Source organism: Glycine soja, chromosome 4 (genome assembly GCF_004193775.1).
Source record: "Glycine soja cultivar W05 chromosome 4, ASM419377v2, whole genome shotgun sequence".
NCBI classification, from domain to species: Eukaryota; Viridiplantae; Streptophyta; class Magnoliopsida; order Fabales; family Fabaceae; genus Glycine; species Glycine soja.
The window spans coordinates 19,306,112-19,332,099 of NC_041005.1; the positions used below are offsets into that span (position 1 = coordinate 19,306,112).

The 25,988-nt window shown below is 32.2% G+C and overlaps 2 protein-coding genes and 1 long non-coding RNA gene across 3 annotated transcripts; 1 reads left to right on the top strand and 2 right to left on the bottom strand.

Moving 5' to 3' along the window:
- Positions 1-7,591: 7,591 nt before the first annotated feature.
- Positions 7,592-9,499, bottom strand: LOC114409488. The gene is made up of 2 exons (XM_028372971.1): positions 9,145-9,499; positions 7,592-7,839 (listed from the first exon to the last, which is right to left on the bottom strand). The coding sequence occupies exons 1-2, from the start codon at positions 9,415-9,417 to the stop codon at positions 7,708-7,710; spliced, it is 405 nt and encodes a 134-aa protein (XP_028228772.1). The 5' UTR covers positions 9,418-9,499; the 3' UTR covers positions 7,592-7,707.
- Positions 9,500-19,915: 10,416 nt separating this feature from the next.
- On the bottom strand, positions 19,916-23,825 carry LOC114409489 (aspartyl protease AED3-like). The gene is made up of 3 exons (XM_028372972.1): positions 23,313-23,825; positions 21,442-21,916; positions 19,916-20,677 (listed from the first exon to the last, which is right to left on the bottom strand). Exons 1-3 carry the CDS (start codon positions 23,781-23,783, stop codon positions 20,304-20,306), a joined length of 1,320 nt encoding a protein of 439 aa, XP_028228773.1. The 5' UTR covers positions 23,784-23,825; the 3' UTR covers positions 19,916-20,303.
- On the top strand, positions 20,567-21,540 carry LOC114409490. Its single transcript, XR_003666098.1, has 3 exons — positions 20,567-20,703; positions 20,932-21,243; positions 21,424-21,540. It is a non-coding gene; the product is annotated as an uncharacterized LOC114409490 (long non-coding RNA).
- Positions 23,826-25,988: the final 2,163 nt, after the last annotated feature.

Sequence of the window (25,988 nt, forward strand, 5' to 3'; positions counted from 1 at the left end):
TAGAAGTCTAGTATGCATGACATGAAGGACCATATCCCTTCCCCTCTTAAACCCTACACTATTCGATCTAGCTCCTTAATCCCTATTTGTTGCGTGTCGCAATCCCAACCTTGTTCAGCGCACCTACTATTCTCTCCTTCTTGTATATCTCTATGCGTCAACGTTCTCTCTGCCCATTGCCTTTAACGACACTGTGAATAGGCAGTTTCCATTGGCGGAGACTTCGTCGCCATGAGAGAGTCGCAAGACAACGGATCTGAGGATGACAGCAGCGATGACGAGTCCACCTCCGACAGTGGCTTCCAAAGCACTCCCTTCGTGTGGAGTCCCTGGAGGTGGCGTCGTTGCTGCTCCTCCAAACCGAAGACCTCTTCCCAGCCGACAGAGAGAGAGGAGAAAGAGAGAGAGAGAGAGAGAGAGAGAGAGAGAGAGAGAGAGAGAAAGAGAGAGAGAGAGAGAAAGAGGGATCCAACGTCTTCCATACGCTACGAGAAAGGAGAAAATGAATGAAAAAAAGATATCACACATGTGGTAAAAAGCTGACAGAATGTGAATAGACAATGACGGTTCATGTGCAAGACTGTCATTGACCGCAATAAATAAAGACGGTTTTGTAAAACCATCTTGGAATGGTAGTTTCCAAGACGATTTTTGTAAAATCATCTTCGTTGAAACACTACATATTTACGAAATTGTGACCGTCTTATATACGATGACGAGTTTTTGGGAACCGTCTTAGAAAGTGTGTCATAAAAAACTAATTTTTTAGTAGTGTTTTTATTAGACTTGCGTTGTTTGAAGACCTGTGGAGTGTGAATCTCAGGCATGAACTATATATGTATGTATGTGCAGAATGTGATTTACTAATGATATTGTTATTGATGATATTAATTGATATGAGGTGACATTGATGTTTATGATAATATTGATAGAGAATGGTGTTGTTATTGAAGATGATATTGATAATAATTTATATGAGACAATGTTGGTGTTTATGATAATATTGATATGAGATGATGTTGTTATTGATGATTATGTTGATATGAGATAATGAGGTTGTTGTTGATAATGTCATTGAGAGGAGATGATGTTGATGTTGAGAATGACATTGAGATGAGATGATGTTGATGTTGATAATGACTTTGAGATGAAATGTTGTTGATGTTGAAAATTTCATTGTCATGATGTATGTTGTGTATGTACATCAGGGATACAATGGCCATAGATATTCCTAGTGGGGAAAATAGAGTGGTTAAAGAGTTTTAAACATCTATAAAGGGGGATGACTTAAAATCTTTAATTATCCACGGTTAGAGCATTGATGGTGCCCATGTTTCATACTTCATATTGCATGAAAATAGTATAAGCTTTGTTGTAATTTTTAATGAGAGGGAATACTTGTACTTGGGAGCATGTCACTCGATTTGGAACTCCTTTGAGACTCAGGTTGATCACCATGGGGAGGATTTGTCTGTGCATGACAGGGTGACCTCGACACTTGCTACCTATTTTTCCTAAGTGAAAGTGTCGCATGGACACGCTTAGGCTATTTCCCGACGAATGGTATAACATTGCATTTAAGAGTTGAGGTCAGGCACATGCATTACACTGAGCATGATTGATTGGAATTGTGGAAGGTTGATGACTACTTGTTGAGTGTATGTTGAGCTAATGGATGTTTATGTATTTTTATGGTATTTGTTAATGTTTTCTTACTAATCATGGTCATTTGATTTTTTTGTTGATTTCTCTTATAATAAACTCACCCTTACAATTTTTGTATCGTGTGGTTGGTACATGTGATGATCACGAACCTTTGTTCGTGGGAGCATATGGACAACAATAGAGTATGTGAAGTGAGATTCTTTTGTGGAGCCGCCAAGCCAATGTGATGACATTGAGATTATTTTGGAAAAGAGTTGTGTTTTGTTAATCAATTCCTCCGTAGCTGGTTCTATAATTCTTTTCGAATTGAGGATGTAAATCACAAATTTAATTATATGTATGTGAATGATGTGTACTGAGTTAATATATATATATATATATATATATATATATATATATATATATATATATATATATATTCATTTAAGTAAATGTGCATTGTTTGATGAATGTATATTGCAAAAAATTTACTCTCATTTTTCATAAGTAAATTAATGGAGTTTTCATTGAAAAATTAAAATTTATGCAGTTTAGAGTAGTGATATCGTAGCGAAGAGACGGGTTGTTACAATCATCATCACCAGTTCATCGATCATCGACATCAAAGACATACTCGACTCTATAGAGATTTACATTAAATGAGCAATTAACCCAAGTACATCCTTTAACATAATTGCACTCTATGATCTGACCATTCGAGGAGACCCAAATTAATCCTGTGAAAAAAGTGTGGTTTTATCGAAAATGGATGAGCGTGGGTAGTGGCTTATCTTAGCAAGGCTTGCAAAGACCTTAACCTATCTAGGAGTTTGCCCACCCATTCATTCTATAGGCCCTTCCACTGTTAGCCATCACCAACAACCTCCAACACGAAGTTGAGGGCCTTCTTAGCACTATGTGCCTACTCACAACAACAACTAAACTTGAATCCCTTAAGGTTTAAGATACGAAACATTTGTATCCATCATCTCACTCATGGTCGATCTTAAGGATTAAAGTTTCACCATCAGCAACAATCCATCTCATATACACTGAAAATTCACTAGACCTCTGAGGAAGTAGTTCTCACCACTTTGGCACGTCATTTGAAGTCAAAATCTAGAGGTGATACTTAGGAAGATATCCAACAAGGTGAAACCCTTGGGCCGCTTTAGTGAGGTGGAGTTTTGACATGAAACTCGTCCTCCCAAGTATATCATTTTCTTTTTAACAAAAACATTTCCAAAGAACATAGTTAACCCTTCCAACAAATATGGATGGTTACAAGGCAAGATTATCATCCATTTTCATCATCTCATCAACATCAACACATTCACCTCATCAAACAATATTAATATCATTATCAATGAAATCAACCCAACATAAGACATTAACCAATTAACATAATTATCTCATCATCAATATAATCATCTTTTCAAAATTATAATTATCCCAACTATAACATAATATATCATCTCAACATTAACACAATCATTTGGTCAAGAGTTTAGTCTTCTTAACAACAAAGAATATTCTCCACAATAATTACAAATATCTAAATCAACAATAGGGAAATCTCAACAATAAATAGTCATTTCTCATATTTAAAGGTAAATAGAAATTGTAAACAAAGGGTGCATCAACTTCAACTTTCTTTCAAAGCCATACAACATCAATTTCCGTTTCCAAGCTCCCACACATTCATTAACTACATTCCAAGACATCAGCAAGTCATTGCATTTACAAGAATTAATAAAACATGACATTTCTTTTTCCTGACAGATCACGCTTAGCACAAAAATATTTCAAACTTAGCACGAAAGGTCTAGCGACTCATTGTTTTCCAAAAAAATTGTGCTTAACATAGAAGCATTTTGCACTTAGCACAACAGGTCTAGAGGCTTATTGTTTTCTAGAAAAATGATGCTTAGCATAGAAGCATTTTGCGCTTAGCACAAAAGTCTGACAGCAAAACGAAAGTTGTCATTTTTCTGCACAACTTGGGATTCCAATTCCCCAATTACACAACCAAACAGGTCTAAGATTGGTTCCTTATATGTTTCTAATCAATTTTAAACACATAATTTCATATTTCCAACACAAAATCATCAAATTCTCATTCAATCACAAATACTCAAATCCCTAATTTTCAAGAACATGAAAAGGGACAAAGCTTCCCTTACCTCCACAAACCAATGATCTAACCTTTAGAAGGAGAAATTCAAAAGGAGAAGACTTTTGGATCCAAGATGAGGACTTTCCTCCACCCTAACAACAACACACACCAAGCAATAGCACCCAATCCCCAAAAACAAGTAAAATCAACATCAAAACATCATCTATGAGCACTTTTATGAGCTCCCAAAGATACTCGTGGGAGGAAAACGAAAATGAAAGATGAGAGGGAAAAGAAGAGAGTTTCTTACTATTGAACTATCCTATAACTTGAAAGAAACTCAATCACATGGTTCCTTGAGCAAAGGAAATCAAGGCCTCGGGCTCTTCAATGGAGGGCTCTCTTCTTGGAGAGGAAGAAGGGAATGAAAATGAGAGTATTTTAGAATTGGTTCACATTTATGAAAGGTTTGTGTGGGTTATATGACTTTCTAACTTTTCTCTCTTCACACCCCAAATTTTACTAAACTTACCCACCCCTTTTTCGTGACCAAAGACTCATTCACTTAAGTGCAAACACTATAACCTTATCAAAAGACACATACAATAGGACATATATATAAACATAGACATAAACACAACAAATGATTGTCTCATAATTAATTAATTATGACACTTAAATTAAATTTAATTACTGTTACAAATTAATTAAAATCACTTCATCAAACATTTTAAAAAAATAATATTACATAGTGTGAGAAGGATGGGGTTACTTATGTTTTGACCAAGCCATACACGAGTGACATGTATGCATGAGGTGGGGGTAATATGGTTGTTTAAACCACTTCATGGATACTTCATGTAAGTTCTATTTTGAAAAACTTTTGCTTGGAGGCAACACGTCTCGTGCTTGCTTTCATGCCTTTCATTAATATAACTTATTTGGCTATTTAAAAGAGAAAAGAAAAAAAAATCATATTCCCTCCTGATCTTATTATAAGGCCCAAGAATTTTATTTTTTTATTTAAGATCCAAATTAAAAAGTGTGATTTGATTCTTTTCATAAGATCCACTTTTAAAATGTTCTCTACATTAATTATTTTTCTTTTTACTAACATACTATTAATTAAAGCCGTTCTAGATATGATAATAAGAGAAACATAATTTATTAACGTTTGTTAGGTTTGTTCATAGGAGAAATTTTGAAGAAGAAAAAAACTAGTTTAAGACATATTTAATATTTTAAACTAAATTAATTACATTCTTTGAGTCTAATGACTTAATTAATTGGATCTTATGATTAGAACCAGAGGAAATATGATCTAATTATTTTTAATTTTGTTATTTTAATTTTCAATTAGTTTGTCTTAAAATTTAAATATGCTCTAAAAGACTAAATCAGTTAAGATTGCATCAGTTTTAGTCTTATTCTTTTGCTCCGGAGAAAGTATTAAACAAATAATAAGACATTTAATAAATATAATAAAAAAATATCACATGTATAAATCCTTATATAATTAATAGGAATATATTTCTCTAATTTAAATATAGGATTATTAAAAATAAATTTAATTTTACTTATATATCTTTATTTATATAGTTATAACACAGTATTTTCAATTCAATATATTTTGATAAATAAGCATAAATTATTTGATAATTTTATTAATATATAAAATTATAAATATGAGTATTAATATATGTATATATATATAGAGAGAGGGTCTAATTTATTTTCAACTTAAAGCCTTCTTTTAAGTTAAAGCTAAATGTAAGAGCTTAAAAAAACAAGTAGAAGTTGTTTGTTATTTTTTATTTACTTTTAGCTTAAAAGCTCCTTTACAGCTAAAAATTGTATGGTAAAATAAATTCAAAGGCTTTCGTTTTTTAAAACTAATTATCTTATACAATGAAAAAATATATTAATAAAATTTAAAAAAGTAGAAAAATAATTTTATGTATATAAATTTATTTTAAGGATAATGATTTTTTTAAAATAAATATATTTAAAACTGTTAATTTTAAAAATGTAAAAATAATAGTTTAGTTAATAAAAAAAATCATTTTAATGATGACTTGAAACAAAAAGTCTATTAAATATACTATTAATGGAATATATTTAATAATTATAATTGTAAAATCTAAAATTTTTTGTACTTAAAAGCTTCTTTTAAATTAAATATAATTTAAAAAAAAGAAGTAAAGGCTATTTGTCAATTTTGATTTTTTTCAACTTATAAATTCCTTTTAAATTAAAAATCGTTAGATAAAAAATTAAAAGGTTTATTTTTATTGAAAAATAATTATCTTTTCCAATACAAAAGTACATGTATAAAATAAAGTATATTATGTGGAATTAATTTAAATTCCATAAAATTAGTTTAATAATAATAAAATTTAAAATATAAGTATTTAAAAAAATATTTTTTTAAAATTATATAATATACATATATATAGTAACTTTATAATTATGTCAAGAGGGTCTAGCTCAGTTGGTTGAAGTGGGTGCACGAATTAGCATAAACTCCAAAATGTCTATTTTTGGTTCATAATATTTTTTTTATATGTTTTCAATGTCTATAAAATTAAAATATACCACCGTTTTGGCCTAGCTCCAATCCAAGCAATAATATATTTCAATTTTACATAGACTAGAAACATAAAAAATTCTCATGGACCAAAAACAAACATTTCAAATTTTATAGGAATAAAAAAAAAGTCAAATTTATATAAAATTGTTAAATAATTAAGTTTCTTTTTGGTGAAATTATATAAAATTGCCAATGACGTGAAGAAGTTCCCTGACAACCTCGATGACAAGCTCATCGACCACTATTGAAAGTGGTCACAACACTTCAGTATCAAGATCCACTCCATCATCATCGCCAACTGCCTCTGGTACCCTGACTCTAGTGGCCTCGACGACTACTAGAACAATGGGATCTCTTAACCGCATCTATTCTCTGACTGAACAAATGTCGTTGTTTCTTCTCCAAGAAGTGAAAATGATGACAAGCTACTGTATTAAGGATGTGTCTCCTCATTTGATCATTTGATGTGGCAAAGATTTCTCAGGTTGTTTGTGTCACTTAAGTGATGAGGAGAAGAGTGTGGTAGGGGATGACAAGTGTTAACAAAAAAAAATCCCAAAAGATTTTCAAATTAGAAATGTTTTTTTTTTATCCTATAAAATTTTTAGTATGTTTCTAGTTCTTGATTTTTTTTTAATTTGCATGTTTTTAGTGTCACTAAAATTGGAATATATCATTGTTTAATTTGGTTTGGAGTTAGGCTCAATTAATCCAAACTTAACTCCAAGCCAAAACAATGATATATTTAAATTTTATATAAGAACTAGAAATATACCAAAAAAATTTAAGACTAAAAATGAACATTTTTATTTATTTTATAAGGACATAAAATATTATTGGGGACCTTTTTTTTTAAGTCCCTTTTTGTTATCTTCTCTTCAATAAAAATAAGCTCCATTCATTTTTAAGAGCAAAATGCATAGTTTACACGCACTCTTAATCATATCAATTTGTAAAAACTAAAACTAAAAGGAATTCTTATAGTGTCAAGAGAATCCTTCAATATGTGACAAAATGCTTCAAAAAGATTAAAAACAAAAAGAGCAGTAACCAGGCCAGAGTAGCAGAAGAAAAGTATAAGTGCATGTTTGTTTGAATTTACTTTGAAGAAATAATTATCATTTTATATAACATCAAAATACTTAAATGTAGAAACCATTATTTAACAGGAAAAAAAAAAGGTTCAAAACAACACACTACCAACTAAACCATTTCGTTAAATTGTAAATATCCTCTCTGTGTCACTTAAAGCATCATGACTTATATACCAAATTAAGTAACTAAGCATCTGTTTCTGTGTACATACTACATAGGTTCTGCTCTCCAAATAAAATCTGACGTGTGAAATTTTGATATATTATAAAACAACAACAGTATAAAACACGAGCAGTCTGCAGTGATTAGTCGGAAGAGGCGAAAGATGTAATTCTGCTGCTGCCAAACAAAGATTAGTTTCCTCCTTTGCTTCCCCTTTAACCTCAAATGAACCCTTCTTCCAAAAATATAAAAACAACTTAGATGCACCAGCGACTCATGCATAACACACTTGTAACCATGACAAAAGACTTGGTTCTAGTTTGAAATTTATATACTATAGACAGACTATGGTTAGGGGATCATGCGTAGGCAAGGATTCAAGCATTACACAACTTAGATGCATGGTAAACCCAAGTTACATATAAGTTTTCCAGCACGTATTTCATTTTGAATATATCTTAAAGAAATATCACTATAAATCATAGAAATGTCCAAATTGAGAGAAATTGGTTTTAAAATCTAACATATAAATCTTGAACAGGGTAAAAGGACTAAGTTAAAAACATTATAGATTGGTTGCATAGCAATTTTGAAGATAGACTTGTATAGTAAGAGTCAAAATTCAGCAAGTACACATTAAACCACATCATAACATATCAAATACATAGGCATCATCTATTCAATGATTCAAAGGTGAATCTAAATTCATTTAAAACAGAATAGGGATAGGGGTTTAAGCATGGTTGTTATACTTCTACTTTCTTCTAGAACATATTCATTCAAGTACACAAACAAATTAGCAATCTTCGAACACGACTTCCGATTGAGCAGTTTTTCTTCCATATCTTTGTATATTCTTTCCAATTTCAGAATCTAGGAATAGGGGTGGAGCAGAGGAATAGTGCATGGATTATTAGCCAATAAATATGGAATAATGCAATGACAATGCACAAATAAAGAGGAACACAGAACATTATTCAAATCATGTATATTGTTATTGCCTCATCTAAAGAGAGCTTAGTGTAAAGGGTTGAAGTCACTCTCACATATATGCAATAAGAAACAAAGACTTAGTGTAAAAAGAAAAAAAGAATCAGAGTTCAATCAAATGCATAGACAGCAAAAAAATAGAAGAAAAACTCAACCCCTCACACACAACACAGGCTTTCATAATCTTTCCGTAAAAAACTAAGATAGGTAGGAAGATAGAACAGTAAACTAATTTATTTATATGAATACTTAGCAGCGGCATTAGAAGAAGCCAAGAAGGGTTTGGACGAGGTCCAGATCTCGCCTCGTGGTTCTCGCAGTGACGTCCAAATCGCACTAAGACCTAGATCTCCACTGAGAAAATTAAAACCAAAACCCTCATATTGCGAAAACTAAAACCAAAACTACACAAAAACTCTCACAAAAATCAGCAGAACTATTCAATGACCGTTCAACCTTTGCTTCTGCAAAGCGAACAAACTAGCAGAAACCCGATATCAAAAAATAAAAAACCAAAAAAAAAAAGTTGCCAACAGTGGTTAGTTACATTTGGTTTGTGTTTGCCGGAACGAGAAGAAGGCAGCATACAGTGGTGGCTGAGGAGCCGCGGGCGCTCTGAAGCAAGCGAAGAAGCACCCCTTGGCAGTGGTTCGAGAGCAGGATCTGAGAACGAACCTCGCCAGCCAAGATTTGGTTCACCAGCAACTCGCTCAACCGCGGTGGTGAGACTTTCAACGAGCGTGTTAGTGACGAGGGTTTTAACGCAGCGTAGCGGTTGCAGATTTGGTATCGCTGTGATCAACAAGTGATGAAGGAGCATAGGGCGTTGATGCAACTATGCGACTGAGGCTGAAGGAAGGGGAACACAAAATAAGGTTTGGGCAGCAGTGCATCATGTTTCGGGGTTTTGGAGAATGGATGGGGAATGAGTTTTTAGAACACTTCTATATTCAACTGTTCTAGAAAGAAACTCTTTTTAGATCGGTTTAACATTGAACCGTTCTAATAACAATTTTTTAGTTCTAAAATGTGTATTTTGCACTAGTAATTAACTATTCATCATTAGTTAACTTTATTTAATGTGATCAAATTAAGTGAACCTACTAGAATATTAAATAAGATGTCAATATTAACTCATTAAAGATAATGAGAATACTATTAAATTAACACATTCTAAGAAAAATATGGTCTCCAATATATTGAATTTTTGTACATAATTTCTCTTCTCATCCGAGAAGTTACAAAAGTCTTATTCTGGAATAAAAGAGACTCTGGTTGAAGAACCATAAGATTATCTCTTACATTATTCATCTGTTATTCGTAATTCAACGATTGTTAAAAAATGCTTTAATCAATAACCAATTACGGATTCATGTGTTTTATTTTAATATTTAATAATCAAATATATTGTAGATCATAAAATTTTTTATGAATTATTCTATATGCACTTGCAAATTTTACCTTACCCATAAAGAATAAGAATTAATTAAAGATTAAAAATTTCTAACAAGTGGTATCAGCATCTTGTTTGTTTGATTATTAGGATTGGAGTTTTTCATTTGTCTTAAGCCGACATAGGATTTTCTTGAACAATGTATAATTATATAGATTTACAAATTGGTGAATAATGGTCGATGCTGTTATTGTTTTGTGAATGGTGTCTATATTCTTTTGCCATTCTTTTATAATGTAGTGTATAAGGATTCTCGTGGATATATATATATATATATATATATACTCTGTTGAAAGCATGTAATATGATAAGGAATGTTTCGATTTTCTTTTTCCAGAAATGTTTTTTTTTTTTTATGTTCTCTGGTAAAGGTATAAATTAAGTGTTTACAATAAGCCTGTTATAATTAAGAATGAATTATAGGTTTGTTTATGAATCAGATATGCTTAACAATTCTATGCAGATCCTTATCACTCAGAAAAGGGGGGGGGGGGGAAGAAGCACAAGGACCCGTATTAGAATTCTATTGTGCGAATTCCTTTTTTAGGGTATTCATGAATTAGGGAATGGTTGATAACAACGCCAATATCTTGCGTAAGGCATGATTTGTGATTTACATTATATCGTGATGTAATTGATTTGTTTGAAAGTAATGTTGAAATCAATAATATGTTGTTGATTCATGTTTAGTATATATTTTTTGGGATTTTTTTATATTGTTTTGAATCAGCAGATAATATATGGTTTATGAATTAAAGAAAGTTTCTTTTAGTATTTATGAATCATTAGATAATGATTGATGCCATTAATTCTTTTATTTCACAGCACGATTTATTTGTTATTTCATTATAATGTAATTCTATTGTGCGAATTCCTTTTTTAGGGTATTCATGAATTAGGGAATGGTTGATAACAACGCCAATATCTTGCGTAAGGCATGATTTGTGATTTACATTATATCGTGATGTAATTGATTTGTTTGAAAGTAATGTTGAAATCAATAATATGTTGTTGATTCATGTTTAGTATATATTTTTTGGGATTTTTTTATATTGTTTTGAATCAGCAGATAATATATGGTTTATGAATTAAAGAAAGTTTCTTTTAGTATTTATGAATCATTAGATAATGATTGATGCCATTAATTCTTTTATTTCACAGCACGATTTATTTGTTATTTCATTATAATGTAATTCAAATTGCTATTTTGTGAAAGTAATAATGAAATTTGAAGTATATATATTGCTGATTCTTATTTTAAGGGAAGTATATTTTATTTTGGAATCATTGATTTATAGTCTTATAAAATAAATTTTTCATAAGATTATTTGTGATTTAATGATCAGTGGATAAAACTGAATTTGTACATTTTGTGATACATGTCTCTCACTCAAAGACTATTAGGTAATCATATCATCATTTGACAGTGATGTAGATATATACATAATTTTGGGTTTTGTACTTATATGTGAAATATGTGTAAATTTAACACCTTGGAAATGATTAAAATTGCTTTGTATTTTTTGTTGAATTAATTGAAACAACATATTATCAAAGTAACATCTATTGTGTAGATTAATCTTGTTGAATTTACTTAGATGTTGCTTGTAATTATTTATGTGAATTGTGTTTGTCTCAAAGGAAGACGCAATTTAGTTGGATTACATGCCTACAATGGTAAACGTGCGGTGATTATAATGATTGGTTTTACATCTGAAATCAAAGAGTTAATAAGAACAAGTTCTTGATTACCAAGAATAGAATAACCGGTTAGAATAAAGAAACAAATTATATTTGTCGAGAAGTGCAAAATCGTATTCATACGATCTTTGTTGCCCGTTTTGATTAATTGGATTGTTTCTTTATAGATTTCAGTACGCAAGTTTTGTAGATGTGTTTCTGAACATTCCTTTAACATGTCTTCTAAGAAAAACAATTCTTCAAATTCTATGAATTTTTTAGAATACTCCTTTCTTTAATATCATTCAAGAAAATTTCGAATTGTCTAGTATTCTACCAATTAACAAACCAAGATTCAAGATTTTTCTTAATTGTGAAAGAGATACATTAGGACAAAAAGACTATAGATGTAAGATATAGAAGGGGAATGAATGTTTTTTTTTTGTCATTTTTCATCTTTATTTGATGAACTCAACTTCATCTCATTCGTTAACTCTATATGATAATAACCTTTCTATCAAGCATAAGCTCTATTACAAGTCATAGAGCTTATAGATAAATCTATATTATATTAATGAAGTGTCCAAAGACAATTATTATTTGACAGGATTTATCACCGGATAATTTTCCATGTAAAAAATGGAGTGTCCAAAGACAACCATTGTTTGATAGGACTTATCACGCATGTTTGATCATTATGTTAAGGGTATCACTTGCAGTTAGTCATTTCAATCCAAAGATTGAGAATTAATGGTGCGCTAGGTATTTTGTTTGTGTCTTTAAATTTATCATAAAGATAAACTCTGCATTGTATGTTTATTATTCTCTCATTAGTAGTTATTGCTACCACTCTTATTTTCACTACTCTTTTTTTTTTTGGAATTTCAAAGTTGCATGGTACAAACTTTGAATTTTAAAAGGAGTCAATTGAGAATTTTCTCAATTGCATGGAATTGGACAAAACATTTTTAACTATGAAAAACTTTAATGAGGCTTTATTTATCATGATTCTGGATCAAACTAAGTCTTTTTTAATAAGAAAAGGAAGAAAGTCAAGGATACTGCATAAAGTTTTTCTCGATTAGAGTAGAAACAAGAGATCAAGATAAGAAATCTACCTATTACTTTTGTAAAAAGGTGAGGCATATGAAGTAAAAGTATACCAAATGCACTGTTTTGTGTGCGAATAAGGGTTAACTTCTCACTTTTGTTTCTCATGAAGTAAATTTAGTTTTTGTTCCGAAGAACACTTGGTAGGTAGATTTTGGTACTACTACTCATATATAAGTATGTTTATGTAGTTGTCTGTGGAGTCATTTGCCAAGTGATACTGAAAGATTCATTTATATGGGACAATGACAATAAAGTTATTGTTGAACATATAGGAATATTTAGGTTGTGTTTAACGACCTTTCATTTGAATTTAATTGAGACATTGGGACAATGACAACATTTAGTTATTGTTGCATCGTCTATTAGACGAAATTTAATCTATTTCTATTTTGAGTGTTCCTATTGTGAAATACGACAAACAGACATGTGGTACAAAAGATAAGTTTAATGAGAATTCTACCACTTTATTGCTTAAGCACTTAGGCCATATTTCTAACTAGAGAATTCAAAGGCTTGTGCTAGAGGAAATTATTGGATCCTTAGATTTGTTAGATTTTCAAGTCTGCATTAGGTGTAAGGATAAACAAACAAACAAAAGGAATTTTGGTGCCAAAAGAGCTAAGGATGACTTAGAACCAATACAAATAGATATATTTGGTCTCTTCCCTACAAATTCACGAAATGGACAAAGATATGTTAAGTTCATAGACAATTACTCGTTGTTTAATTTATGAGAAGTCTCGGCCTCTAGACGTTTCAAGTCTTTCAAAGCTAGTTGAACTTCAATTAGCAAAGAAAATTAAGGCTATCAAATCTAAGTGTGGTTGTAACACCTCAAATTTAAAACTAAAAATATTGTTTGAAAATGATTTAATTTATTTTATATTAGAAATACGCTTCAATTTTTTTACCGCTACTTATAAATAATAAAAACATCTTCATATACTATTTTTTTTATTACAAAACGCAATAGTCGGAAAATGCTAAATAGTTGCATTGAATTAAAATAAATGCAAATGCAGAGTAATTTAGTTTTCATACATAAATAAAATAAAACTTGTAGTGTTACAAGGAAATATATAGATATAACACATAATAGTGTGATAATAAACAAAATACATTTTTCATCCCTACTACAACAAAATACATGTCTGTGGAGAAAATATCTCTCAAAATACATCAAAATAGTAAAGAAACTAGGACCAGAGCAGACCACTTATTACACTAGAAGTATAAAACTAACTAAGACGTGTCCTTGGGAGAATCGTCACTCTCCTTCTCAGACATCAGTTCCAACTACCTCAATAGTTCCCGGTACTCCTCCATCTCCTCGGATGACATATTTGAATGGTTACCTCGATCCTCTGTAACCTCCATTGGGTATACTCGATGCACGTTGTATCTGGTCTATTAGCTAGCACTACATAGACTCAAGTATGGCAAGTGTGACATGTAGTCCAGGTTATGGTATAGGGCTATACCCGCTCTCTTGGTGAGCTACACTGAGCCCACAGACGCCTCAATGTACTCGGCATTGTTAGTACCTAAAAGTTGCTGGTTATTAAGGGTGAGTCCTCTACTCCTTGAATGCCACAAACAACAAGCAATAGTAAAACAAAATTAAAGCATACAATCTACGTAACCACTGCATGTGGTTATCTAAACAAACAACACTCTCGCATCCTAAGCGCGCAACTATCACACTTATTTTACTACAAGGACCAATCACTGCCACCAATCCTCCCAGGTTTTGATGGTCTTACAAAATCATGTTAATGACAATCGGGAGCGATCGCTACATGCGGATACATCGTATACCAACCCCTCATCTCCCAACTCAAAAAGCATAGTCTCAGAGCCCGTCAGGACTAGCAAAGTGAGGCCTGTGAGTCACCCCGCCAAATGAGTGCACCAAATGTCGGGTAGTCACCACTCGCTAATTCCCCTAGGTTCCTTGAATCTCTCTACCCACTATACCCCATGTATCTTTGTCCATCATTCACTTCCTCAACGTAACCTCACCTTCTCACAAAAGGAAATACAACCAATGGTTCCTTAATCTCTATCCAATCCTCTTGATTTTTGATGTTGCATCGCGCACGTAGCCCTCGTGCCACATGCATTAATGGACGTGTACAAACAAACAAACAAGAAAGAGAGACGAGGCTCAAGCCTACGAACTACTTTCAGGGAACCAGTCATGGCCCCTTAAGCGGTAAAACCACTTGTCACACAAAATAATCGAACAACATAATGGTTGTAATTATAGTTATCTAAAAAAACATAACAAACAATTTGCCGAGGGTAAAACTACCTCGGACCTAAACCACAACGCGTAGAGATAAAAATGACAATATGCACAAACACACACATATACTACAAATAAATTTTCATGCAACATATATAATTTTCGAAGTTCACACTCTATATAGGTTTTATCATTCAATAATCATAATAGAATATAGGCACACATTTCAGTAATTTTATCAACAGAGAATTATTACAATTTCAGAACATGCATCAGTCATCAGATCTTGCATTTATCTCAACAATATAATAATAAATAAATCAACAATTCCAGAAAATAAATAATTCTAAGATAATTTATATGGAGGCACTGATTTCAAAGTTATCTATCGTCTAAAATCACTTTGTCACTCGGTTTTTCATAGTTTTTCTCCTAACTTAATTTTAGTGCTCTCGGTGCTCTGGGAGTCATATTTTCATAAATCTCATATGCTACCCTATATTTTCAAACTTAAAAAAATTATTTTTGAGGTCAAAACTTTAATAAAAATAGTCCATACTGTTGTAACTCTCATTCCAAATTCATAAAAAAAATTCATTTTACTAAAGGTCCTTAAACTTGTTCTTTTTGTAACTTTTGCTAGGAAACTCCAATTTGCGTAAATTTTAGGCTAACTATATGTTTCAACATGCAAAGAACTTTTTGGCATAAAAACTCAAGGAAAACAACTCAGCACACAGATTCAGGACATGACGGCAAGCTCAAAAATTTCAAAGGAACATGTTCAAGGAAGTTCAACAACAACAACAAGCATATGGTTCAAGAGTTAGAGAGACCCCCTTACCTTTGGTAGTCTCCACAAAATTTAGAAGGAAGAATGAGAGATTTTATATTCAAGTTTTCAATCTTCAAGAGTGCAAAGTAAGGTTTTGAAACTACAAGTGAGAATAAACCAAGAAAATGAAGTGAAAATCAAGCATAGAGTTGAAAATGGAGGTCACTTACCTAAGCTTGATGGAAGAAGGGCTTAAGAACATTTGGTAAAACATGGAAGAAGAAGAAGAAAAATATGGTCTCCTCTTTCTCTTAAAGCTTCAGTAAAATGGGAGAACCGGTTTAGACTTTGTCTTTTAAAAACAACACTTATTGTAGGTGAAATGCTTGGATCAATGGGATTGCAAGGCCCAATCTTTATCTTCTTAATTTAAGCACTTTGAATGGCCATTAATATGACTAATTGGCATTTTGGACAGCCCTTGAGGTGCTCTCCATGAGCTCAACCATGCCTTGTATGGCTTCTTGCAATTTTCCAAAACAAACTATAAAAGGATAAAGTAGAATTTTGCCAAAAATGGTAAAAACTACTTTCACTAAAGCTGGTAAATCTTATCCTAATCTTCTAGATTAGTATGCTAACCCTCCTTCAGATATGTGTACTCAGAGTGAACCTTGTACAAAGTCTACTTACACAAACAAATTACATTGTGACTCAATGCACAGTGCAATTCTTGCATAGATGGAAATCTAGCTTAGACAGTTTCTATTTCTTTGTCAAGCTTTACTAAATTAATCACACACACACACACACACACACACATACACACACACACACACATATATATATATGTATATATATATATATATATATATATAGCACGAAATTATATGACTAAAAACATATAACTATTGAAATTAAATTCATACATGCACGAATAAAACAACAGAGTATCCTTTGTCAGTCTGAGCTGTAATTTTTCAAGGTGTTACAATTCTAACTTATTTTAATTATTCTACATCATATAATTAGACACTTTAATTGGTCACCACTAATTAAACTAAAATTCTATTTTTAAACTATTTATATAGTCATTTACAAAAATGTCATCCACTTTAAACTCTTATGACTCAATTACCCCTTTTCTAATTCTATGGAATCTAGATCACCATTAATCAACATTAATTATCCCCACTTAATTTCTAGCTTTAATTATATTAATTACTAATTTTCTTCCAAGCTTCTAATTTCTATTTTTAAACCAAAATCCAATTGTTAACATCTAGGTCATTAATGAGTTGACCAATATTTGACTAGAGAGTTTTCTCTGAATTATCCTTATTCTTTCTAGACTTTAGCTTAAAAATTTAAGATTTTAACCATACCTAGGTATCCTATGATAACATCTTTTTTTTTTTACCATTTGATAACATCTTTTTTTTTTACCATTTCAACAGTCTAAAAACACTACACAATCACATGACAAAGCAATAACATTGTCTACCACATACACATGGAAAATTGGAAAGTTATAGTGATGGTAAATACTATGGTAGATATGAAAAATAAGGCGAGAAACGTTTAGAGTCCATTTCTTTCTTTCTTCAATAAGTGTGAAATTGTTCCGCAATATACAATGTTGGACTAACCTAACATCAAAAGAGTTGTGGAATAACAAAACTAGACTCTTAAGGATATCTTAAGAAGTATAATTCTTCTTTACCAAAGCCACTTTGGGTACTAAAACCCCTTACAAGCTATGGATTGAGGAAAGGGCCACATTAGACACGTGCACATTTGGGGATGTCCGGTTGAAGTATAGGCCACATGAAGGAAAGCTAGACTTAAAGATAATTAGTTACTACTTTGTTGGTTACATTGAATGCTCTTGTAGTTTCACAAACTCATTATAAAATCCTTCTTTGAGACAAGAATGCAAGATTCCTTGAGGAAGTTGAGTTTGGAGGGGAATGAAACATAAGGTGTGTTGTCTCTGATGAAGAACTTGTTATTAATAGACGACAAGTCTTTGTAACGGACCTAGTAATTAATAACAATGTTATTCCTGACATTATTCTAGTGCAAGACAACACCAAGATTCCTCCTCAAGCTTCACTTATGGTTCAAACGCAACAATCTCAAGAAGTGTCATTTAGAAGATCCAATAGAGAAAAAGAAGTACAATTTTGGATTATTATGGTGTATTTCTTTAAGAACATGAATATTACATTAGGTTGATTGAGGAATATCTAATCAACTTTAGTTAAGTCATATGATGTTCTAACCCTTTAAAAGTGGATTAATGTTATCAATGATGTGATAAAATCAATAGTTGACAATAACTCATGGAATATCATCAAATTACATGAAGGTGCGAACCCCATAAGTTGTAAACAGATATCTATAATTGAAAGGGACTCAAAAGGGTAGTATTGAGATATATAAAACTTGTCTTGTTGCCCAAGACTTCTTAAAAGTGGTTTCATAGAAAGACTCTTTTAGGAATATAATGACACTGATAACTTATTTTGATTTAAAGATGCATTAGATGGATGTAAAGACTATATGTTTATAAATGACAACATTGATGAAATAATATGGTCAAGAAACTTTCTTAAGGTAATTCAAAGTTTATGGTGTGCAAACTAAAGGAATCCATCTATGACTTTAAATAGATTTTCCATCAATGGTATTGTAAATTTCATTAAGTTATTACCACTTATGGCTTTGAGACATTGAACCATATGATATGACTGGTAAATTTTTTCATTAGCTTGCCTGTTGTTACAAGCATTAATAGATCATTAAGTATTTATTGTAACAATAACTTGACAGTGTTATACTCCAATAACAATAGGAGTTCAACGGAGTCAAAGGTTATTGACATAAAATATTTAATTGTTAAAGAAAAAATTTAGAAAATAAAGATTTTATAGAACATATATAGGAAAAGATAATATTCTAGCTAACCCATTAACTAATGGTTGACACTTAAAGCGTGAGTGTATATGTTGTTTGTATGATCTTGTTTCAGTTGCTGCCTCGGTTTAGTGAGAGTCTTTATATTCTATGTTTGGATTTAGATTTCATGTGTTTGATTTTCTGCATAAATAAAGATTACGGTATATAAGTTTATTATGAAACTTGTTTATTTACGTGAAATATTTAAATTGCACTTAAGGACTTAATATTGATCTCGCTAAAGACTTAAGTTGGACCAACTAGAAATAGACATAATTGAGATCACATTACATGTAATTTTCATGATACTCATCCATATTGATCTATGTCATTGAGTGTATTGATGTGGTGGTCATTGGGGTCTAGTCACATTTGACATAGTGATGAAAGTCGTAGGATTCCATTATTGATACATGAGATAAACTAAATTGTTAAGGTGAAAATCTAAAGATAAATAGCGATTGGATGCGTGCCTAAGGAATTGTGATATGATTGTTATAATATGTAGTCCAAGTGGAAAATTGTTAGAATTTTTTATTCCAATAATTAAAGTGAGCTTATATTATAAGATAATCATATTAGTTATTTATCATTAATGGACTTTATTTTATGTGGTCAAATTAAGTGAGTCTGTTAGACTATCAAATAAGATGATATGAACTTAAATGAACATATGCATATGTCAGTGTTTCACCATTAGGGAATAATGACAACCCTATTAGGTTAATATACTATGAGAAAATTATAGTTCCCAATATACTGAGTTGTCGCACATAATTTCTCTTCTCCTCATTCGAAGAGTTACGAAGGTCTCATTGTGGAATAAAAAGATTTTGATTGAGGAAGAATCATAAGACCACTTATTATATTATTCATGAGTGGTTTGTGATTCAACAATTGTCAAAAAATACTTTGATCAAGAATCAACTATGGATTCAGATATTTTGTTCTAATCCTTAATAATAAGACTTATTATAGATGTTAAGAATTTTAGTGAAATGTTCTAAAATATATATTTTTAAATTTTAACTTCCACATAAATAATAAAAAATAAGAATTCACGATTAAAGATTTCAAGCAAAGAAAACTTCGTTAAAGAGCGAAGAATAAGAATTTTATTACATGATAACCCGTGAACTTGCACGATTATCTAAATACTGAAATCTCATCTCAATTCAATCAACTTGAATAAAAAAGACAAAAGAGCTACAGACATATAAACCCGTGACACGCCCCATTACAAAGCTATAAATACGATTGAACTTTAGGCACAAATTTAATTCCATAACATAAATAATAGGCCAAAATCTTCCACTATATAGTTAGCAATGAAACCTTATTATATATTACCATTATCCTAAATCCAAACTCACCAATATAGAAGAAATATCAATACCCAAAAGACTTTGCAATAGCCAATTAATTTGACAATATCGTTGTCACCAAAGTATCATGACAACTTAGGTGTTAACCATTTTATTTAGTGCAAAGTTCACGAGCAACTCCAAGCCTTGAATTGGGCACGTCATAGAGCACACGGTGGTTTTGTTGCTGCATGTTGGCTATGACATTGAGCACTGAGTTCACGTTATCTGGAGCCGAAGCCATGGCCAAGCATGTGGTGCTGCCCGCAGTGCTGTGTATGAGAATGTTGTCCTCTGGCAGGGTCACGTTCATGCCTGAGAACATGAATGTTATGGTGGGTGCAACTATTGGGACTGTGTAGCATGTGTCAAAGCCTCCTAGGGATGTCACTGTCAGGTTTGCCTTTGCTGCGATGGCGACTCGTCGCTGGAACTCATCCCGTACCGCTGTGTACGCGGGTGCAACTAGCCGGGTGAACACCGTGCCTGACAATGTTCAGCAACAAATTAAAGTAAGTTTTAAGTTTAAATGTTCACAACGTACAAGTCACTTTAGATATGATTTTAATTTTAAGATAATTATTATAATAGTTAATAATCTTATCACAATTTATATTTCGATAATAATAGTGTGAAAGATATTAATATTTTTCAATACATTCTTATTAAATTCTAACAGTATTATAGTTATGTTGTTCATTTGTGCCTTTTTTTTTCAATTGATTTTTTTCTTTTTCTAGGAAAAATACAAAGGAAAAAGAGAGGCTATACTATGTGAGGTGTTTTTCAAAAAAGGCATGCGGGGCACCTCATGGTGTGAGAGTGATGTATGTTCATATAACGTGGAGCATTTTGACTCAAAGTTTGTTTCAATTTTGCCTGATTTCATGCCTTTCATTTGAGAAAATAAAACATGGGCATTCAATTCGACTTCCATGTTGAAAATTCGGACATGGGATAAGGATACAATCATGCAACTACTCAAGATACCACGCTATGTTTTGCAACTAAAATGGGAAATAGGAAAAAGCCACACCAAGATCTCGAGGAAAGTAATCATATGATCACCATATCTCATAACACATACTAAAAATTGTAACTTTGCTCAAAGCATATAAAAATTGTACCACTTTCAAATTTCAAATTCAATTATTTAAAGTATTGTAATTAAACTAATCTTATAACCTAAATTGCATTTTAATCTTTGAATTTTTCTCTTCTTAAATGTCTAGGTAGAAAGGCATTAATACCAGAATCAAAGACGGTGCCGGCTCCGGTGGCCGCATTGAACGCCAACGCCTCAGGAGGAATATCGACAACTTTCCGACCAACCCTAATTGCAACCAAGTTGACATAATAGAGTGAAGATCTTCTAGGATTCTTGAGAAGAGGGGTATACTTAATCCTTATGGGCTGGGCCACAGGCCCAAGTCTTAGCGACCCAGAGAAGTTAAGTGATTTGAAGCTGGGCAAGCAGTAGGAGAATGTGGACTGGTAGAGGTTTTGGGTCTGGGACAACAGAGACAATGGGCCTCGGCCCAAGCCCAATAGCCCCTGTGGTGGTGCACTGGCCCCAGTAGTCTTTGCAACACACCCAAAGGTGTAGTCAGGAATAGGGTCAGTGGCTAGAGTAACTGTGTCTTGGACCACATTAGCAGCTATTGAGGAGCTACCATAAGTCAAGTTGAAGGTGCACGCGCTGGTTCCGCAACTGGGGTTGGGTACCTGAAAAAAATGTTCACATTAAAACAACAACGTTAGGAAAAAGTTGCTTTAGGAAAAAAAACAAGTCTCGTGAACCCTTGCCTGGCAAAGAGCGCACATAGTTTTGTAGATTTTGGAATTTGTTGGATTGGGAAATAGGCAAAGCAAGTCAACCCCACCCGCTATGGGACAAGGGGAATGCATGTTTCTATGTGATGATAGTGAAGAGAATCATTGGAGTGAAATTACCCTCCTTCCACGTCAAGAAAAAGAAAATGACCAATGACAAAAAATCAATTTGGGCCATCCAAAACTAATCCTCACTATTCTTTGGCAATTATCACAATCTTTAATATACTACACTCATAAAAGACGTCACAAATGTAATGTAGTGGGACTCGAGTTCACGTGATTCATATTTCGTTTTTAAAAAAATATATTAAATGCATTATAATTTTAACAAAAAAATGATACATAAACACTCCTTGCAGTATGCATCCAAAGTTAAAAAGATACAAGAGAAATGTGTAGATATTTATAATGATATGATATGAAAAGAAAATGTACAATAGAGTATTTCTACTGGGGATATAAAATCTATCACTTGATTTTAATTGCACATAATTCCATTAGCCTGGTTTGAGTATACTACATAAGTTTTCACAACAAACTCAATCAATAAGGAAACAGTGTAAAGTTGTGTACAATGAAAAACTGAAATAATTCTGTAAGTAACGATATTGGATATTTCAAAATTTCCCATTGCAGTCAAGTTACTATAAGAGCATTTTTTTTTATCAATAATCGTAAAGATAGAATTTAAGTTCTCACGCATATTATTTAAATCTTTTAACCTTTAAACAGTAGCCTGACCCTAGTGGGTTCGTTAATTACTAAAAGAGCAAGGGACCAAATAACTTTAAGCAATAATTATAAGTTAATCAATCATCACCCCAAAAAACGGTAAATTAATTTGGATCTTGGAATGGTGTTTTCGTTTTTATTTTTTGTTTTTTTCCTCCTAGTCATGCAAGCCATGAGTGCTATCCGTTTTAAACTGACAAAGGAGAAAGGAGACAGCAAAAATGAGCTGAAAAGTTACATCTACGTGACATTATAATGTTTGTCTTCTTTCTATTCATGGAATGTGGAGTGTGAACCTACATGATGAATTCAGAAGAAGTAAAATGGAAAGAACTAACAAAATGTGGTGATGTAAAGTTCACAATTAAAGGGTATGCTTGGATTTTGGATTTGAGGGTCCAAAAATATGTTTAAAAGTAATATTAGTTTGAGGTCATATTTGATTACCCTCCGATAAAAATATGTTTAAAACTAAAATTTTGCTCTAAAACTCAATATTGGAGAAGTAATACTTGAGATACTTTTGCCAACTTTAATCCAAATATGCACTAACCTGGTTGCATTGAGGAGAACCACAGCTAACATTCTTGAAAGTGGTGGACTTTTCAGGAGCAAAAAGGGTTGAAGTGCAGCCATCACAGGCAGTGCAAGGGATCCAAGCAGCATCATTGCTAGTGTCCATAGCCAAGAGCAAGGTTTGGGGTGGAGAGCCAATTTTGGCCCTCACAATGTAAGTTGGGCTTTGAATAATTTGCCTGCCTGAGGCAATGGGCACAACTGACCTCCCAGCCACCATGCTGGCAAGGAACTGCAGCCTGGCTTGGTCCTTGGCCTGCAGCTGAAGGACACTCTCTGCCCATGAAAGTGGCTTTGGTGGCCTAAATGGGGAACAGGGGCTGAACACATGGAAAACTTCAAGGGTTGAGCCATGGTCTTGGGTGTCACATTTGGGGGTGAGTCCTTCGACTAGGGAGAAGAGTAGGAACAGGAATAAGGGAGAGAGTGAGAAGAGTGTGGTTTTCATGGCTGTTGATGTGGTTGGATTTTGGTGCTTTCCCTAGAGTCCTCATTACTATATATATAGTAAAGGGAAAATTACTAAAAGAAAAAAAAAACTAAATTGAGGAACTTTTTTTTTTAAAAAAAAATTGTTTTAAGTATTTTGGGGAAAAGATTTTTTTGGGATTTGTGGGCGAGGAAGGGTATGGGTATAGGTCACTTAATGGTATTAAGGTTGTGGGGGTGACTGGTAGAGTTATTTAGAAGTAAGTGGGAGATAACAGACTGTACTCCATTTGGTTTTGTAGCCTATTCTGCCTATTTTCTGTATCACAATTTCAACATAGGAATTACAACCGTCCACTACATACTATGATGTTATGATGGACATGTATTTTGTTTAAAATGGTTGAATATTGCAAGATTTTTCTCCATAGATTAACTGATTTATTAAATTGGAATAAATTAAAAAATAAAGGAAATAGATAATCCTATTTTAAGAATTTATTTTTAATTTTCCACCAAATTTCTCAATCGGCCAAGAAAAGGGTAGTTGGGGCTAGATAATGGGAGAAGATTGCATACATGACTATAGTATGCTTTACAGTGGTGCAGAATTATTTGAGTTCTTAATACAGGATGTCTATTTGGGAACTAATCAACTAGGTATGACAAATAAAGGCTTAATAATAGTGTGTATTTGATTTTGCAGTGTCGGGGATGCTAGAATTTGTCTGTAAAACTAATAAAGACATATATAATTGACATGTTATGGGGTGATCGAGAAAAAAGTGTTCTGCCTTTGACACACCAAAATGAAGTGCTCTTTGGTTGTCAAGCCAAGAAACTATGGTCCAAATGTGGGGGAGTGGAAGTACGATAATGCACACTATAGATTGAACACTTTTTCAGAAATTCCATTATTGATTTGTCCTCAGATTTTAACTGCAAGATAGGATGATTTTATGACCTATTATTTTTATTTATAAAAATTAAAGATAAATACGATAGAATTTATAACGATTTACACATTCTACTCAATGAAGTAAATTAGATCTATTCTTGGGAGTACAGAACATAGATCGGGTCATTAATTTGTTGCAAGAAGACAAAGCAAACATTGCTGCAAACCACAGACCGTGATTTCAGCTGAATACCCTTTCACGGGTGGTATTGTATGATTTTCTTATCTTATTCCTTGACTCCACGCAGGTATAGCTAGGCATTATTTGCTATGTTGCTTCATTATTACAAATCATTATACACGCAAGCTGCGTAAGATCAAAGAAATTCATAGATTCAGCTTGAGACCTTTACAATAGGTTTCCTAATACTTAAAAAAAAAGTTATGCACTTCTATATCTTTTTACTTGTTTGAGCTATGTATATGATAGTGCGTACTATATAATGAAATGAAATCTTACAAAGTCAATTTCACTGTTTGTGCCATAACTTCAGTCTTTTATTGTGAATAAGTCTGTTCCAGACTGACATATTCTCTGGAATATATAGGAATGTACTACTATATATTAACGGGGCCATCTATGGGTTATAGTATGATTTATAGTATTTATTTAATCATCAGAAAAGCCTAAAGTGTTGACCAGGTCCATGAACCTAAGGGTGTGTTTAATAGAGATGAATGTAATGAGATGAAAATTCATGAAAGTGTGAGGGATGAAAATGGATGAAAAAGAGTGGAAAGAAAAGTTGTTTGATAGAGATGAAAAAGAGAGGAAAGATTTGAATTAAAGTAGTTATATGAGTAATAAATTAAAATTAAATAATTATAAAATGTCAATATTACTTCATTTTTAAAAAAAAAATTACTCGATGAAGTTTTTCTTAAAAGATAAAATAAAATTAATGCTGAAAAAATTTTTAGCAAAGATATTATTGATTATGTTCGATTATATGCCCCAGTTGAGTTTTTATAAAAAAAATTAAATGGCCATAATCAATTATGTTTTGATCATAATTAATTATGTGCTTAATACTTTAATAAAAAAGAGAGAAACTTTATAATATTATGGGGAGAAGGCCCACATGATTTCACGTGAAAAATAAAGGGTAATTTTGGATAGTCTATTTTTTCGGTAGATTTCAATTATTTTTTTTCTTTTTTTGAGGTGAAAGTTTTTCATTACTCTCACGTCATTTTATTATCTTTCACCTCTGTTTCATGAGTTCCAAATAATACAAGTATAATACTTTAAGTCCAATTCATTGT

What these genes read in the sequence shown, in the direction of transcription:
- LOC114409488 (XM_028372971.1), bottom strand. Translation starts at nt 9,417, where the DNA reads ATGCTCCTTCATCACTTGTTGATCACAGCGATACCAAATCTGCAACCG. An exon ending in CCGGCAAACACAAACCAAAT is followed by an intron (nt 7,840 to 9,144) that starts GTAACTAACCAC and finishes TTTTGGAAGAAG; the next exon opens with GGTTCATTTGAGGTTAAAGG.
- LOC114409489 (XM_028372972.1), bottom strand. Translation starts at nt 23,783, where the DNA reads ATGAAAACCACACTCTTCTCACTCTCTCCCTTATTCCTGTTCCTACTC. An exon ending in GTTCTCCTCAATGCAACCAG is followed by an intron (nt 21,917 to 23,312) that starts GTTAGTGCATAT and finishes CATTTTTTTCAG; the next exon opens with GTACCCAACCCCAGTTGCGG. An exon ending in CGGCACCGTCTTTGATTCTG is followed by an intron (nt 20,678 to 21,441) that starts GTATTAATGCCT and finishes GAACATTGTCAG; the next exon opens with GCACGGTGTTCACCCGGCTA.